The sequence below is a fragment of the Macaca fascicularis genome, chromosome 1 (genome assembly GCF_037993035.2).
Source record: "Macaca fascicularis isolate 582-1 chromosome 1, T2T-MFA8v1.1".
NCBI classification, from domain to species: domain Eukaryota; kingdom Metazoa; phylum Chordata; class Mammalia; order Primates; family Cercopithecidae; genus Macaca; species Macaca fascicularis.
The window spans coordinates 195,520,902-195,536,744 of NC_088375.1; the positions used below are offsets into that span (position 1 = coordinate 195,520,902).

Below are 15,843 nucleotides of genomic sequence, written 5' to 3' on the forward strand. Positions count from 1 at the left end.
TAGGGTGACAGAGTGAAACTCTGTCTCAAAAAAAAAAAAAAAAAAAAAAAAAAAAAACAGCTGGGCATGGTGGCATGTGCCTATAGTCCCAGTTACTTGGGAGACTGAAGTGGGAGGATCACTTGAGCCCAGGAGACTGAGGCTGCAGTGAGCCATGATCACACTACTGTACTCCAGCCTGGGTGACAGAGTGAGAACCTGTGTGTGTGGTGTGCATAATATTTAAAAAAAAAAAAAGGTTGGGTATCAATGCGAGTATATGTGGAACTCCACTTAGTACATCTATGGGGATGAATCTCTACTTGCTGGTTGAAATTTTATTAGAGCTTTTATCTTTAGGACTATGCTATGTAAACCTTCACATTTTGTAAGTGCTCACTGTGTAACAACCACAGCAGTTCTCATTGCAACTAGCAGAAGGAATTGGATTAACACCATTCTGAGCCTAAAAATTACGTAAGGGAATCCTAGATTCTTGGGACTACTCCTAACCCATTCCTTCTTTCTGCTTGCCTCTAATAATGGCAGAAGTATGTTCTTCACTCCAACTTACCTGCAAGGTCTTCTAAACCTTGGAGAGGCAGGGCAACTGTCTCCAAACGCTTCTTCAGTTCATCCTTGAGGTATTGCTCACCAATGAGCACTGAGAGTTCATCGCACAGTGTCTGAGCCTCCTTAACCTCATGGTCTAACTGCTCCAAGTCAGATCGAATTTCACTGGTCTCTTCCAATTGCTGCTTTACAGCCTCTGGTTGGGTGCTGATAGCTGACTGGCCACTCAGTCGTTGTCCAACTGCCCTCACTTTCTCTGATAAGTCCTGGAGCAGTTCCTGGTACTGGGTGCTCTTAACAATAGCTTGGTCAATTTGGGTGGAACGGGAGTTGAGTTTGTCAGTCAGCTCAACCCATTTCTGATTGATGCTCTGGAGTTCTTTCTGTACTTGGCTGGTGGATAGAGAGACATCTCCAGGGCCTGTTAGGATGCCCTGAGCTGCCTCATTCAGTTGTTCATGCTGTTGCCTGCGTGCTTCAAATTCCTTTAGCATAAACTGAAACAGAAATGACACCAAGATGTTTAGACAGGAAAAAAACAGATCTATCTAAAAGCAGTGTCAGGCCAGGCACAGTGGCTCGCGTCTGTAATCGCAGTACTTTGGGAGGCCGAGGTGGGAGGATCACTTGAGGTCAGGAGTCCAAGACTAGTCTGGCCAATGTGGCGAAACCCCGTCTCTACTAAAAATACAAAAATTAGTGGGGCGTGATGGTGAACACCTGTAGTCCCAGCTACTTGGGAGGCTGAGGCATGAGAATTGCTTGAACCCAGGAGGCTGAGGCTGCAATGAGCTGAGACAGCACCACTGCACTCCAGCCTGGGCAACATAGTGAGACCTTGTCTCCAAAAAAGAAAAAGCAGTGTCAAAACAAAAACTGATGTTGGATTGTGCCAAATAGTGCCAACTACTTTAAAAAATAAACCAGAAAACTAAAGGACCGGGCTAGTAGGCTGAGGCAGTATCACTTAACAATTGCTTAATAAAAACTTATTTTGAAAGGCTCAGTGATTGTTCCTATTTTATTTCTTTTCCTTATTTGTCCCATTCTGTTTCAATGTCAGTTACTAAGGCCAGACATGGCTGAGAAATTAAAGTTGGCATTCATGTGCCTTGCCATGCAATACCCAAGCCTCTAAATAGGGAGTTCAGAACACTGGATCCCAGAGCCAGCTGTATTACTAGCTGGGCTTGCCATGTCAACTCTCAGTGTCTGTTTTTCTTAGTTTCTTTCTTAGAATTCGAAGAGCATATACAATCTGTATTTTATAATATAGCATAATTAGACAAAGAGCTTCTTTAAGGCAATGACTACGACTTTTTATTTCTTTTCTATCCCTTGCTGCTGTCATCAAAAAAGTTAAGATTACAGGATCTGGAGTCAGACTGTCTGTGTTCAAATCCTGGTTCTGTCACCTACTAGCTGTATGACCTTAGGCAAGATTTAATAAGTTCTCAAACCCCAGCTTCCTCATCTGTAAAATGAGGACAGTAGAGTACTTATTTTGGCTGTTATAAGGATTAAATTAGATAATTTATAGAAAGTAATCAGTATTTATACTGCACAAAACTAGGACAGTAGAGTACTTATTTTGGCTGTTGTAAGGATTAAATGAGATAATTTATAGAAAGTACTCAGTATTTACACTGCACAAAAATAAATAAGACACAGCCTCACAAAATGACAAATGTATAAACAATGAACTATAATAAAATGTAACAAAAGTAAAAATGATTAAACAGTGATGTGAACATGCAACACAGAACTGTGAAAGCATGGAATAGGGTGATTAATTCCGTTGGGGATGACAAATGGCAGAAGACAGAAATCAGGAAAGGCTCCCCAGATGTGACAATAAAGAATGAGTAGTTCTCCAAGCAGAGTAGAAATTAAGGCTGGTGAAAGGCACTTCAGGGGAGGGTCTAGGATTAGCAGACATACACAGATCAAAACCATTTTCATAATACTAAGATGTTAGTTGCCTTTTAAAATTTTTGTGCTGTCACAAATGTTCAATGATGTTTTCCAGAGGCTACGTGGTGCTTGATATTGTAACAGATATGCAGAAGCAGATATAAGAATAGCCTATTAAGCCAGAAATTAAGATTTGCAAAGATATAAAACAATGTCCCCCCTCCTTTTTTTTTTTTTTTTTTTTTTTTTGAGACAGAGTCTCGCTCTGTCGCCCAGGCTGGAGTGCAGTGGTGCGATCTCGGCTCACCGCCAGCTCTGCCTCCCGAGTTCACGCCATTCTCCTGCCTCAGCCTCCCCAGCAGCTGGGACTACAGGTGCCCACCACCACACCCGGCTAACTTTTTGTATTTTTAATAGAGACAGGGTTTCACTGTGCTAGCCAGGATGCTCTTGATCTCCTGATCTCATGATCCGCCTGCCTCGGCCTCCCAAAGTGCTGGGATTACAGGCATAAGCCACCACGCCCGGCCAATGCCACTCTTATCATTAAACTTTTATGTTTCAGAAAACGCTATTTTTTCATTAAAAATATGTTATTTAGGTTAATGTGATGGTTTTACCATTGCTATTTAAAAATTTTAAATATATACTTTTAAAATTCCTCAGTATTTTAGTACAATAATGTTAACAGATAAACACAAGCTCTGGGGGATCCTCAGTAATTTTTCAGAGAATAAAAGGGGTTCTTGAAACCAAAAAGTTTAAAAACCCTGGATTAGAAAAATATTTGTAATTAGACTAAATAGGACTCAATAATTACCTGGATGCAGGAACTGAAAGAAACAGTTCCTTCAAAAAGCACTCTTAGGTCTTAACTTAAGGAACCTGGTAGGTTGAGAAGACATGGACCAGGCTGTGGGAGAATGTAAAAGAAGGAAAAGCCTCTAGGCAGGATTTCATTGGAAATGACATAATTTTGACCAACCGAAATTTCTTTCTTTTCTTTTTTTTTTTTCTGTTTTGAAGCAGTTTTTGCTCTGTTGCCCAGGTTGGAGTGCAGTGGCACCATCTCTGCTTGTGGCAACCTTTGTGCTATGGGTTCAAGCAATTCTCCTGCCTTAGCCTCCTGAGTAGCTGGGACTACAGGCGCCCACCACCACGCCCAGCTAATTTTTGTATTTTTAGTAGAGGCGAGGTTTCACCATGTTGGCCAGGCTGGTCTTGAACTCCTGACCTCAGGTGATCCACCCACCTTGGCTTCCCAAAGTGCTAGGATTATAGGCGTGAACAACCGCACCCAGCCTGACCAACCTAAATTTCTACGATGTTAGGCACTTAAATCAATTTTTTTGAGGTTTGATCACAGAAAATCCTATGTAAAGCCAGCAGATATAAGATATTAAGTAATGTGGATCCTATCACAGGGGATTACAAGTGAAAAAAAATTTTTTTTTTTGAGACGGTGTCACACTATTGTCCAGGCAGGAGTGCAGTGGCACAATCTAGTCTCACTGCAACCTCTGGCTCCTGGGTTCAAGAGATTCTCCTGCCTCAGCCTCCCGAGTATCTGGGATTATAGGCACGTGCCACCACGTCCGGCTAATTTTTTGTATTTTTAGTAGAGATGGTGTTTCACCATGTTAGCCAGGATGGTCTCGATCTCTTGACCTTGTGACCCGCCCACCTTGACCTCCCAAAGTGCTGGGATTACAGGTGTAAGCCACCACGCCTGGCCACAAGTAAAATATAATTCCATAATTTAGACAGAAAAACTGCCCATTCTCATATCTACTCATCTTACTGTCTCTGTTAATAATAAGAGTTTTTGACTGTTTACTATTTTACAGGCACCATGATTAACACCTTATAAATACCTCATTTAAACTGAGACTCTGAGAGATTAAATGACTTGTCTACGATCATATGAAATCTACTTACTGGGAGAAACATTCAAACCCAGTTTCATGTGATTCCAATTTCTTTGTTGCTATATTGCTCACCTGGACCTGTTGCTTTTGTGCATTCAACATGTTGGGGTCAATAGACAGGGGCCCCAGCACTCCCATCATCAGTTCTTTCTCCATCATCCATGGCCGGAGCTGGGATTCTGCAGCCTGGAAGCTGGCCAGATGACCTGCAGATTCCTCTAGCTGCCTTTGCCGAGCCACAGTCACCTCAGTGGCCCTTTCCCATCGGGAATCTGTAGAGAGGAAATGAGGGAATGTATTGCTTTACTCTCATCAACAACTGGCCTGATCCCCAAGTTATGTTCCTAATATACTGCAGGAAATGACCCCAGAAGTGTTATTTATTTATTTACTTATTTGAGACAGCGTCTCACTCTATCACCCAGGATAAAGTGGTGGCCCGATCATGGCTCACTGAAGCCTTAACCTCCTGGGCCCAAGTGATCCTCCCACCTCAGCCTCCCAAGTAGCTGGGACTATAGGCATGCGCCACCATGCCCAGGTAATTTTTTATTTTTTGTAGAGACGGGATCTCCCTATGTTGCCCAGGCTGTTCTTGAACTCCTCAAGTGGGAAGATCACTTGAGCCCAAGAGTTCAAGGCCAGCTTGGACAACAAAGCAAGACCCTATCTCTGCAAAAAAAATTCAGAAATTGGCTAGTTGTGGTAGCACATGCCTGTGGTCCCAGCTACTCAAGAGGCTGAAGCAGGAAGACTGCTTGAGCCAGGGAAGTCAAGGCTGTAGTGAGCTATATCGTGCCACTACACTCTAGCCTGGGTGACAGAACAAGACCCTGTCTCAAAAAAAAAAAAAAAAAAAAAAAAGGCCACGCAGGGGGCTCACACCTGTAATCCCAGCACTTTGGGAGGCCGAGGTGGGCGGATCACTTGAGGTCGGGAGTTCGAGACCAGCCTGACCAACATGGAGAAATCCCCTCTCTACTAAAAATACAAAATTAGCTGGGCATGGTGGCGCATGCCTGTAATCCCAGCTACTCGGGAGGCTGAGGCAGGAGAATCACTTGAACCCGGGAGGCGGAGGTTACAGTGAGCCAAGATCATACCATTGCACTCTACCGTGGGCAACAAGAGCAAAACTCCATCTCAAAAAAAAAAATTAAATTAAATTAAAAAAAATTCATCTACGCTGTTTACAGTTCAATATTATGAGCACATAATTTATCTAAACCCTTTATTGAATATTTTTATTATTTCCATCTTTCATTTTTATCATCAATATTCTTTAGTTCTTTAGTTATGCTTTTTTGGAGACAAGGTCCCCTTCTGTTGCCCAGGTTGGAGTTTAGTGGCACAATCATAGCTTACTACAGCCTTGAACTCCCGGGCTCAAGCAATCGTCTCACCTCAGCCTCCCCAGTAGCTAGGACTCCAGGCTCACGCCACCACACCTGGCTAATTTGTTTTTCCTTACTTTTTGTAGAGATAGGATCTTGCTATGTTGCCCAGACTGGTTTGAACCCCTAGATTCAAGCAATCCTCCTGTCTCAGATTCCCAAAGTGCTGAGATTACAGGTGTGAGCCACTGTTCCTGGCCTCTCTTTGGTTCCTGATTACAGCAGATTATTAGTTTGACTTGCCCAAGAAAGCCAAACTTCTGACTCTTTGAGTGGAATTTCTAATTTTCTTCCCAATTCAGGCTCATGCTCTGGCTCTATCTGGGCCCTAATTGCTTATTTATAAAAATTAACTAAAAATAATTCCTGTTGTATAGGATGTGCTGAAATTCTCTACTTGCTTTGAAGATGAGTAACTTAGCAAACTTGCAACACTCCTGTGAAAACTTACTGAGTTCTTCTTCAATTTTCTTCCAATTTTCAGCTTCCTGTGAGTTGGGATATGTCACCAGTAATCCGGCCAGGGCTTCCTTTACTTTTTGAATTTTTGGAGAATTCTGTTCCAATTCAGCCAGGAAGGCCTAGGAGAAAGAATGCCATGCATGCCCTGAGATTCTGGACAGGAAACGAAGCTGTGTGTGTGGTAGAAATGATTGGAAAACTGGGCGGTTATTATAGGTTCTACTAGGATCCTATCAATGACTTGTTTAGTGATGTTAAGATACTTAACCCTTCTATTTCAATTTTTATTTTAAACTGAAAATCTAAATGGCAGGATCTGAGTTTCTTTTATGTATAACACATCAGTAGAACTCAATAGTTCTACTATTGAGAATTATAGTAGAAGGAATTATTAATCCCAATAAACGAAAAATACCAAGATATGATGATAACACATCTTGAAGGAGATGAGATGCTATGCTCAATGGGAATATTAAAAGTTTTGGTGAAAATTTCCTACAGGATTTTCTACGGTCTTATATCTTCTGACATTTTTCCTAGTCTCACATGTGAATCTTAAGAATGAACTGTAATCAGTTATTTAGATCCTTCCAAGAACTGGAAAGGTACTTTGATAAGAATGGTTTGTCTTGCTTACAGCATCATATAGAAAATGAGATCCCATTCTCAATGAGCTAATGATTCTGGGGAGGGCTATTCTTTTTCTGCAAACATATCTGGTTTTGTTTCTGAATCTAACTTATAACAATTTCTAATTTCATAAGAAAATTCTCTAGGAGAGTTAAGGCATATTAATCATTTAGAAAGTCAAACACACTGCCCATCACAGCCTGGATTGTTGCCCATGTCTCTCTCTCAGATGCCTGGGCTTGGGCAGGAACACTGGTACAGCTGTCTCTTCCTCTTGGTGTTGGGAGGCAACTAATGTAAACACAATACCTTGTTAGATTCAGCTTGGGCTTTCACTGTTTCTGTCTTGGTTGGAGATGACATGGCATCCATGGATTTCAGGACTTCCTCTTTTGATTCTAGCCACTGCAGCACAGAGTTTGCCTCCTTCTGAACCTCCTCCATTCTGTTGAGGATAGCCTGAAGGCTTTCCTGGCGTTCATGAAGTATTCCACCCAGTTTCTCATACTTCAAGTTTACATCTGACATGTCACACTGGATCTCCGTCAGATCTAGTATCATAGAAACAGAAATCAGATTGGAGACAGCTCTTCAAGTATGTTCCTTGACTCCTCACTCCTAAATTACTTGCATCCCTCTTACTCCTTCTAGTGAACTAGAGATTATCTTCCTGCTAAATCATACAAAAGTTCCTGTTTATATACACAAAACAAAAGAGTTCTCATTAATCTGCATTCTAGTTTTGGCATTATATACTCAAATGTATACCTTAAAATGCTAAACATGGGAACAATAAAAGTGAACGGAGCAAAGTAAGAAATTAACCTTAGTGTACTACTGGGATTAAGGTGCTTGGAGTATTCTTCCATTCCTTCTTCTCCAAACTACAGAGAAGTCACCTAGCTTGGAGGCTGAGAGCTAGACTAGATTACCTCTAGTATAACTTCTTTAAAATTCAAAGATTAACATATATTTTCTTTGAGTTCTTTCCCTATTTGCCTTATCTAGTGATCCAGTCTATTGTTTTTCTACAATGCCTTTAGCTTCAGGGGCTGCCAACCTGTTTATGGTCTACAGCCAGAAAACCACAGTTGCTTCTCCCCAGATTTTTATCCTCACACCCATTCTGGCAGCAGTTCTTCCACACATATTGCAACATACACAGATGCAAACATGGACACTGTCCTAACACATCCAACAAAGAAGCACTGTTGAAATGGCATTCTCACCTTTGCAGGTGTGGTATCCGTTTACACTGCCTACAGAGCTTCCTACAGAGGGCAGTATGGAACCTGAGCAGAAGGACAGGGAGACAAACAGGGCAAGACCAACGTGTTAGGAATACATATAGGCACTGAATTTGTCCTTTGGCCCTCACTTTAAGCTTAGGTATCAGGAAGTTAACACAGCACAAGACAACATAGTCATGGAAAGAGACAAATTATTTTAGCTGCCAGGCAACAAAATGTCACTTGAGGACCTTAGCAGGAATGATTCTTAATCCTTTCTAGAGGAAATTCATATTCCCTTCTTATTAAATCTCCAACTTGAATTCTTTGGATGCTGCCCTAATTTTGTAAAGCAAGTACTGGTAAAATTATTAAGTCTAGAATGGTACTTGCCATATTTTGGAATGAGCTTTTATAATAAAGCCAGAAAGTTTTACCTTTTATATCAATGTCTTTCAATATAATAAAAATGAAAATAACTATCATTAAGGACATAAAAAGCAGCCTATTGTTTTTTCTTTTTCTTTTTTTTTTTTTTTTTTGAGACAGAGTCTCACTCTGTTGCCCAGACTAAAGTGCAGTGGCATGATCTCGGCTCACTGCAACTTCCACCTCCCGGGTTCAAGCAATTCTCCCATCTCAGCCGCCCAAATAGCTGGAATTACAGGCGCCTGCCACCAGGCCCAGCTAATTTTTGTATTTTTAGTAGAGACGGGGTTTTACCATGTTGATTAGGCTGGTCTCAAACTCCTGACCTGAGGTGATCTGCCTGCCTCGACCTCCCAAAGTAATGGGATTATAGGCATGAGTCACCGTGCCTGCCCTAAAAAGCAGCCTTCTTCTAATAAAGACATTAAAATGAACCCTTCATATATTGTTTCTAAAGGAAGATTATTTGCCTTTTCTTTCATAACCTCTTCTTGCTCACCCTTCCCCAAGAAAAAACAGAAATCCTAAGTGCCAATAAATATGGCTCATCAACATTCCCATAAATTGTGCTTTGGGCCTTTGGTTCTGTTTCTAATCACCATAATTTCACATACATTCTCCCCAAACTGATTCCTTATATTTCAGAAAAGTTTCCCAAGATAGTTGTAAAAACCAGGTGATGTAATGATAAATATTATACAGAAATCTGAAAAATATTCATAATGATACTTTAAAACGACAGAAAACTCTTGTATGCACTGACTTCACTTTACAAAAAGTTATGTGCAAGGTTATATTACGAAATAGTTGGCCGGGCGCGGTGGCTCACCCCTGTAATCCTAGCACTTTGGGAGGCTGAGGTGGGTGAACTGCCTGAGCTCAGGATGTTTGAGACCGGCCTGGGCAACGTGGTGAAATCCCATCTCTACTAAAATACAAAAAATTCGCTGGGTGTGGAGGCGGAAGCCTGTAGTCCCAGCTACTGGGGAGGCTGAGGCAGGAGAATCGCTTGAACTCAGGATTCAGTGAGGTTGCAGTGAGCCAAGATGGTGCCACTGTACTCCAGTCTGGGTGACAGAGCGAGACTCCGTCTCAAAACAAAAACAAAATAGTTGTGGGCCAGGTGTGATGGCCCACGCCTGTAATCCCAGCACTTTGGGAGGTTGGAAGTTTAAGACCAGCCTAGGCAACACAAGACCCTGTCTCTACAAAAAAATGTTAAAAAAAAAAAAAAGTTAGGCATGACAGTGCACATTTGTGGTCCTAGCTACTTGGGAGCTTGAGGTGGAATGACTGCTTGGGCCTAGGAGGTCAAAGCTACAGTGAGCCATGATCACACTACTGTCCTCCAGCCTGGGTGACAGAGGAGACCCTGTCTCTAAAAACAAGGAAAAAAATTAGTTGAATTACGGTGGTGATTATAAAACTTTTAAATGTTAATGTTATTATATTTTCAATTAAAAAATACAAAATAGAAAAATCATATTCCATTGCAGTGTGGTGATGGAAAAGAAGAAACTGGACTAGTAGGTAGCAGAAGAAGGTACTAACCAAGGTTGTCACTAACTCAGTATGTGAGCCTTAATCTACAAACATAGTTTCTTCTGCAGGATTTAAAGATAATACAACCTACTCTGTTAACTCTCATGAGGTAACTGGGAAAAGATCATGAACCAATGTATGTCAAAGTACTTTATGAAACAGAGCTACATAAATGTAAGGTACTGAAATATATATGGTTTTTCAGAGTTGGAGGAGAACTTTGAGAGCACTCAGGATAGTAATTTTCAAACTGATTTTCAAAGCACCCTAGAAAGGTGCTTTAGGGATTGTGGTTAAAGTTTGGTTTAAATGTAATATTCACAGACATTTCTAACTACTTAGAAATGATAATAAAACACTCATGTTCAATTATGCTGAATTCTACACCTTAACCCATCAGATAAAACCAATTATGCTGCTTTTCCGGGGAAAGTAAAGCAGCTCCTGACACGTCTAAGCATCTATTTTAACTTATTTTTGAGTGTCCCTGATTGGAAAGGTGGTAGCTCTTCACCAGCAATTTATGATATTCAAACCTGTCCATGTTCACTCATGTATACTATACAAAGAAAAACATCTATAGCATATGTGTAATACATTAAATAACATGACCAAAAATATAACACAGCTTGCTCTCTGTATATCTACACAGTTCTCACTGGGACAGAATTGTGTAATAATATAATTCCTAACACTTCAAGTCAGTTGGACAGTTTTTGTCCTCAATGTCAGTCTTAAGTGTTTTCTATGTGTAAGAGCCCTCATTAAATATTCTTAGTGATTTAACTTTGATGGCCGGGCGCGGTGGCTCAAGCCTGTAATCCCAGCACTTTGGGAGGCCGAGGCGGGCGGATCACGAGGTCAGGAGATCGAGACCATCCTGGCTAACACGGTGAAACTCCGTCTCTACTAAAAATACAAAAAACTAGCCGGGCGCGGTGGCGGGCGCCTGTAGTCCCAGCTACTCGGGAGGCTGAGGTAGGAGAATGGCGTAAACCCGGGAGGCGGAGCTTGCAGTGAGCTGAGATCCGGCCACTGCACTCCAGCCTGGGTGACAGAGCAAGACTCCGTCTCAAAAAAAAAAAAAAAAAAAAAAAAAAAAAAAAAAAAAAAAAAAAAGATTAATGCTATAAAATAACGTATAAGGGAAACTTATGCCAACAAAATGTTTTTTTTTTTTTTAAATTTTTTATTATGTATTTATTTATTTTTTGAGACAGAGTCTTACTCTGTCTCCCAGGCTGGAGTGCAGTGGTGCAATCTCAGCTCACTGCGAGCTCCACCTCCCGGGTTCAAGCCATTCTCCTGCCTAAGACTCCTGAGTAGCTGGGACTACAGGTGCCCACCACCACGCCCAGCTAATTTTTTGTATTTTTAGTAGAGACACGGTTTCACCATGTTAGCCAGGATGGTCTCGATCTCCTTACCTCGTGATCCACCCACCTCAGCCTCCCAAAGTGCTGGGATTACAGGTGTGAGCCACCGAGCCTGGCCACCAACAAAATGTTTTGTTTTATGTAGTAGGGTTCTATATGAGATTTCTGTTTTTCTACATGAAATTTTTGTTCTATATGACATTTCTGTTTTTTCTCTCTTTTTTTTTAAAATGATCTAGTCTAGGAGTCAGTAAACTATAGCTCACCAGCCAAATCTGGTCCTTCATCTGTTTCAACAAAGTTTTACTGGAATACAGCCACAACCACTCATTTCTATTAATGTATTGTCTTTGGCTGCTTTTGTTACAATGGCAGAGGTAGGTATACAACTGTGACAGAGACCATATACCCTGCAAGCCTAAAATATTTACTATCTGGCCCTTTATAGAAAAAGTTTGCTGACTCTGATCTAGTCACAAACGAATAAGTCAATGAACGTAGAGGTTGTTATATCACCAATTCCCTAAAATGTTGTCACTTGTGGATAGTTCCAAAATACCTTTTAACTTTAGAATACTATAGAAAAGTGCACATTTTCAGAAAGCAAATAAATTTTTCCTTTACTCGTTAAGTGACTATAGGAGTGCACTATCATAGACTAGTAATAAAATCTATGGGATCTCAATTAACAACGAGCAAGTGACTGAGAACTCATATGAGATTTTTTTTTTGTTTTTGAGACACAGTCTCGCCCTGTCACACAGGCTGGAGTACAGTGGCGCGATCTGGGCTCACTGCAACCTCTGCCTCCCGGGTTCAAGCAATTCTTCCCCATCGGCCTCCCGAGTAGCTAGGATTACAGGTGCAAGCCACCATGCTTGGCTAATTTTTGTATTTTAGTAGAGACGGAGTTTCACCATGTTGGCCAAGCTGGTCTCAAACTCCTGGCCTCACGTGATCCACCTGCCTGGGCCTCCCTAAGTGCTGTGATTACAGGCGTGAGCCACTGTGCCTGGCCTTCATATTAGATTTTGCTTCAAGGACTTAATTTGCAGTGAAAGATTATATACACATGTGAGCACAATCTTTGTACCCCCTTTGAAGTACTGATTTCTTTTTTTTTTTTTGAAATGGGGTCTTGGTCTGTCACCCAGGCTGGAGTACAGTGGCACAATCTCAGCTCACTGCAACCTCTGCCTCCCAGGTTCAAGTGATTCTCCTGCCTCAGCCTCCCGAATAGCTGGGATTACAGGCATGAGTCACCAGGCCTGGCTCATTTTTATATTTTTAGTTGAGACAAGGTTTCACCATGTTGGCCAGGCTGGTCTTGAACTCCCGACCTCAAGTGATCAGCCCACCTAGGCCTCCCAAAGTGCTGAGATTACAGGCATGAACCACCACGCCTGACCCAATACTGACTTCTAAATACTTGCTTCTTCCTGGTTATCACACTCATACCTATCCAGGCTTGCCCAATTTTTTTTTGAGACGGTGTCTTGCTCTGTCTGTTGCCCAGGCTAGAGTGCAGGCACCATCACGGCTCAATGAAACCTCCATCTACCAGGTTCAAGGTATTCTCATGTTTCAGACTCCCCAGTAGCTGGGACTATAGGCGCATACCACCATGCCTGGCTAATGTTTGTGTACTTTTTTTTGGAGACAGAGTCTCACTCTGTCTGTTGCCCAGGCTGGAGTACAGTGGCGTGATCTCGGCTCACTGCAAGCTCCACCTCCTGGGTTCACACCATTCTCCTGCCTCAGCCTCCTGAGTAGCTGGGACTACAGGCACCCGCCACCATGCCTGGCTAATTTTTTGTGTTTTTAGTAGAGACGGGGTTTCACCGTGTTAGCCAGGATGGTCTCAATCTCCTGACTTCGTGATCTACCCGCCTTGGCCTCCCAAAGTGCTGAGATTACTACAGGTGTGAGCCGCCGCACCCGGCCTAATTTTTGTATTTTTAGTAGAGACAGGGTTTCACCATGTTGCCAGGCTGGTTTTGATCTCCTGACTTCGTGCCTGGCCAGTACCCAAGTTTAAAGATGATGCATACTCATCCCATTTATACGTTCAAAAAAGGGAAATTCTCAAGATGAAAATCTTATTTTAATTATTCTATGTTCATTTGATAGTTCTTTTTTTTTGTTGAGATGGAGTCTCGCTCTGTCGCCCAGGCTGGAGTGCAGTGGCATGATCTTGGCTCACTGCAAGCTCTGCCTCCCAGAGTTCTTTTTTTTTTGAGAAGGAGTCTCGCTCTGTTGCCCAGGCTGGAGTGCAGTGCCGTGATCTGGGCTCACTGCAAGCTCTGTCTCCCGGGTTCACGCCATTCTCCTGCCTCAGCCTCCCGAGTAGCTGGGACTATGGGCACACACTGCCATGCCTGGCTACTTTTTTTCTTTTTTGTAGTTTTAGTAGAGAGTTTTGTAGTTTCACTGTGTTAGCCAGGATGGTCTCGATCTCTTGACCTTGTGACCCGCCCGCCTTGGCCTCCCAAAGTGCTGGGATTACAGGTGTGAGCCACCGCGCCCAGCCATCTGATAGTTCTAAGTGGGCCAACTAGTTCATTTACTTTTCCCATCATGGGAAGGAATTTTGCAAAATGAAGCAACGTTATATAGCAAAAGGGGTGACAGGTCAGGTTGCAGGGGAAGACTGCTTTGGGGATGCACTTTGTTTTCATACCCAACCTTGATTTTCACTTTAATTGTATAAAGAGGCATCTCCAAAGGCCAAAAGCAAAGAGCAATTTTTATTCACTATATTTTGAAGAGCCCGTACTCACCTGTCTTGCCTTGGGAATCAGGTGCTGTGATTTCCATGATGAGATTTTCTAAAGGAGTACCTTTGCAATTGATTTCTTCCACCAGAGTTCCCTTACTTGCCCAGTCATCTAGTAGACTCTGTTTAAAGAAGAAAATGGCTAAATGTAATATCTGGGGCTTTTTCCTCATAAGTAGAGACACCAATTCTATATATACTCCCTAGTGTTTTGACAAGCATTAAGAGACCATCCTTCTGATTTATTTATTCATTTATCAAACATCTATTGAATATTTACTATATGCCTGGTAGCATGCCAAGCACTGGGGTATAAAATAGAATTATGACACAATTTCTAAAATCAGAAGCTCAGATTATCAACTGCATTATAATGTGATAAATGCTATTATAGTATTATGGACAGTCTGTGAATTCCAAGAGCACAAGAGGAGTTCTATCTAATTCTGCCTAGAGGAAGGAAAGCTTTGAGTTAAGATAATGGCTGGGCATCGTGGTTCACGCCTGTAATCCCAGCACTTTGGGAGGCTGAGGCGGGCAGATTACTTGAGGTCAGGAGTACAAGACCAGACTGGCTGACATGGTGAAACCCTGTCTCTACTAAAAATACAAAAAAAAAATTAGCCAGGCATGGTGGCAGGCGCCTGTAATCCCAGTGACTCAGGGGGCTGTGATGGGAGAGTTGTTTGTACCTGGGAGGCAGAGGTTGCAGTGAGCTGAGATCGCGCCATGGCACCCCAGCCTGGACAACAGAGTGAGACTCTGTCTTTAAAAAAAAAAAAAAGTAAGATAAGAGTTTGCCAGACTGACAAGAGGGAACAACATGCATACAAAGATGAAAAAAGAAATAGTAACTGGAGGATAAATGAGGAGCTAGATATTGAGATACAGAAAAATATATAGAATCATAGGCTATACTTTCCATTTATTAAGGAAACTTTATATTGGGTTTGAAATCAAAGATCCAACTACCATAGAAATCCATTAGGAAACAATGGCATTTGCTCTAAGACAAAAGTACCACATCATGTTAAGTCTCCAAGATGTCTCCTGCCATAGTTGTAGGATTTTACTCCTTTCAGAGCAAGGACACCATTCTAGCCTTCAATGCCCTCCTCCATACTGAATATCCCTGACAATCTACTTAGTTTGCTTTTGACTTTAAGCTGCAGAGAAAGGCACAGAGCCCTACTCATATTGCCTAATTTCAAAATGACCCTTGGTCACTGCTTGTCAGTTCCTTAACTAATCACTCTTTTTTTTTTTTTTTTTTTTTTGAGACAGAGTCTCACTCTCTGTCACCCAGGCTGCAGTACAGTGCGCCATCTCAGCTCACTGCAACCTCCGCCTCCCCAGTTCAAGCAATTCTTTGCCTCAGCCTCTCAAGTAGCTGGAATTACAAGTGCCCGCCACCATGCCCAGCTAATTTTTTATTTTTAGTAGAGATGGGGTTTCACCATCTTGGCTAGGCTGATCTTGAATTCCTGACCTTGTGATCCACCCACCTCGGCCTCCCAAAGTGCTGGGATTACAGGCGTGAGCCACTGCGCCTGGCCATTAATCACTCTTGATTCTGAAGAGCCACAGTCCCCAAACTGTGGCTTGACTCAC

At 42.1% G+C, this 15,843-nt stretch overlaps 1 protein-coding gene across 37 annotated transcripts in view; it reads right to left on the reverse strand.

Annotated features, from left to right (window-relative positions):
* The window catches only part of LOC101867430 (microtubule actin crosslinking factor 1), a 386,272-nt gene that overhangs the window by 102,376 nt on the left and 268,053 nt on the right, over positions 1 to 15,843 (reverse strand). For 31 of the 37 annotated variants that reach the window (XM_074011478.1, XM_065533991.1, XM_074011506.1 and 28 more), the window contains 6 exons: positions 14,237 to 14,354; positions 8,110 to 8,172; positions 7,190 to 7,431; positions 6,240 to 6,369; positions 4,467 to 4,666; positions 554 to 1,049 (listed from right to left, as the gene is read on the reverse strand). In XM_074011478.1, the coding sequence (XP_073867579.1) occupies positions 554 to 1,049; positions 4,467 to 4,666; positions 6,240 to 6,369; positions 7,190 to 7,431; positions 8,110 to 8,172; positions 14,237 to 14,354 (1,249 nt within the window). The remainder of the gene's footprint in view (positions 1 to 553; positions 1,050 to 4,466; positions 4,667 to 6,239; positions 6,370 to 7,189; positions 7,432 to 8,109; positions 8,173 to 14,236; positions 14,355 to 15,843) is intronic. The other 6 variants (XM_065534034.1, XM_065534021.1, XM_074011527.1 and 3 more) reach the window with 1 other exon arrangement.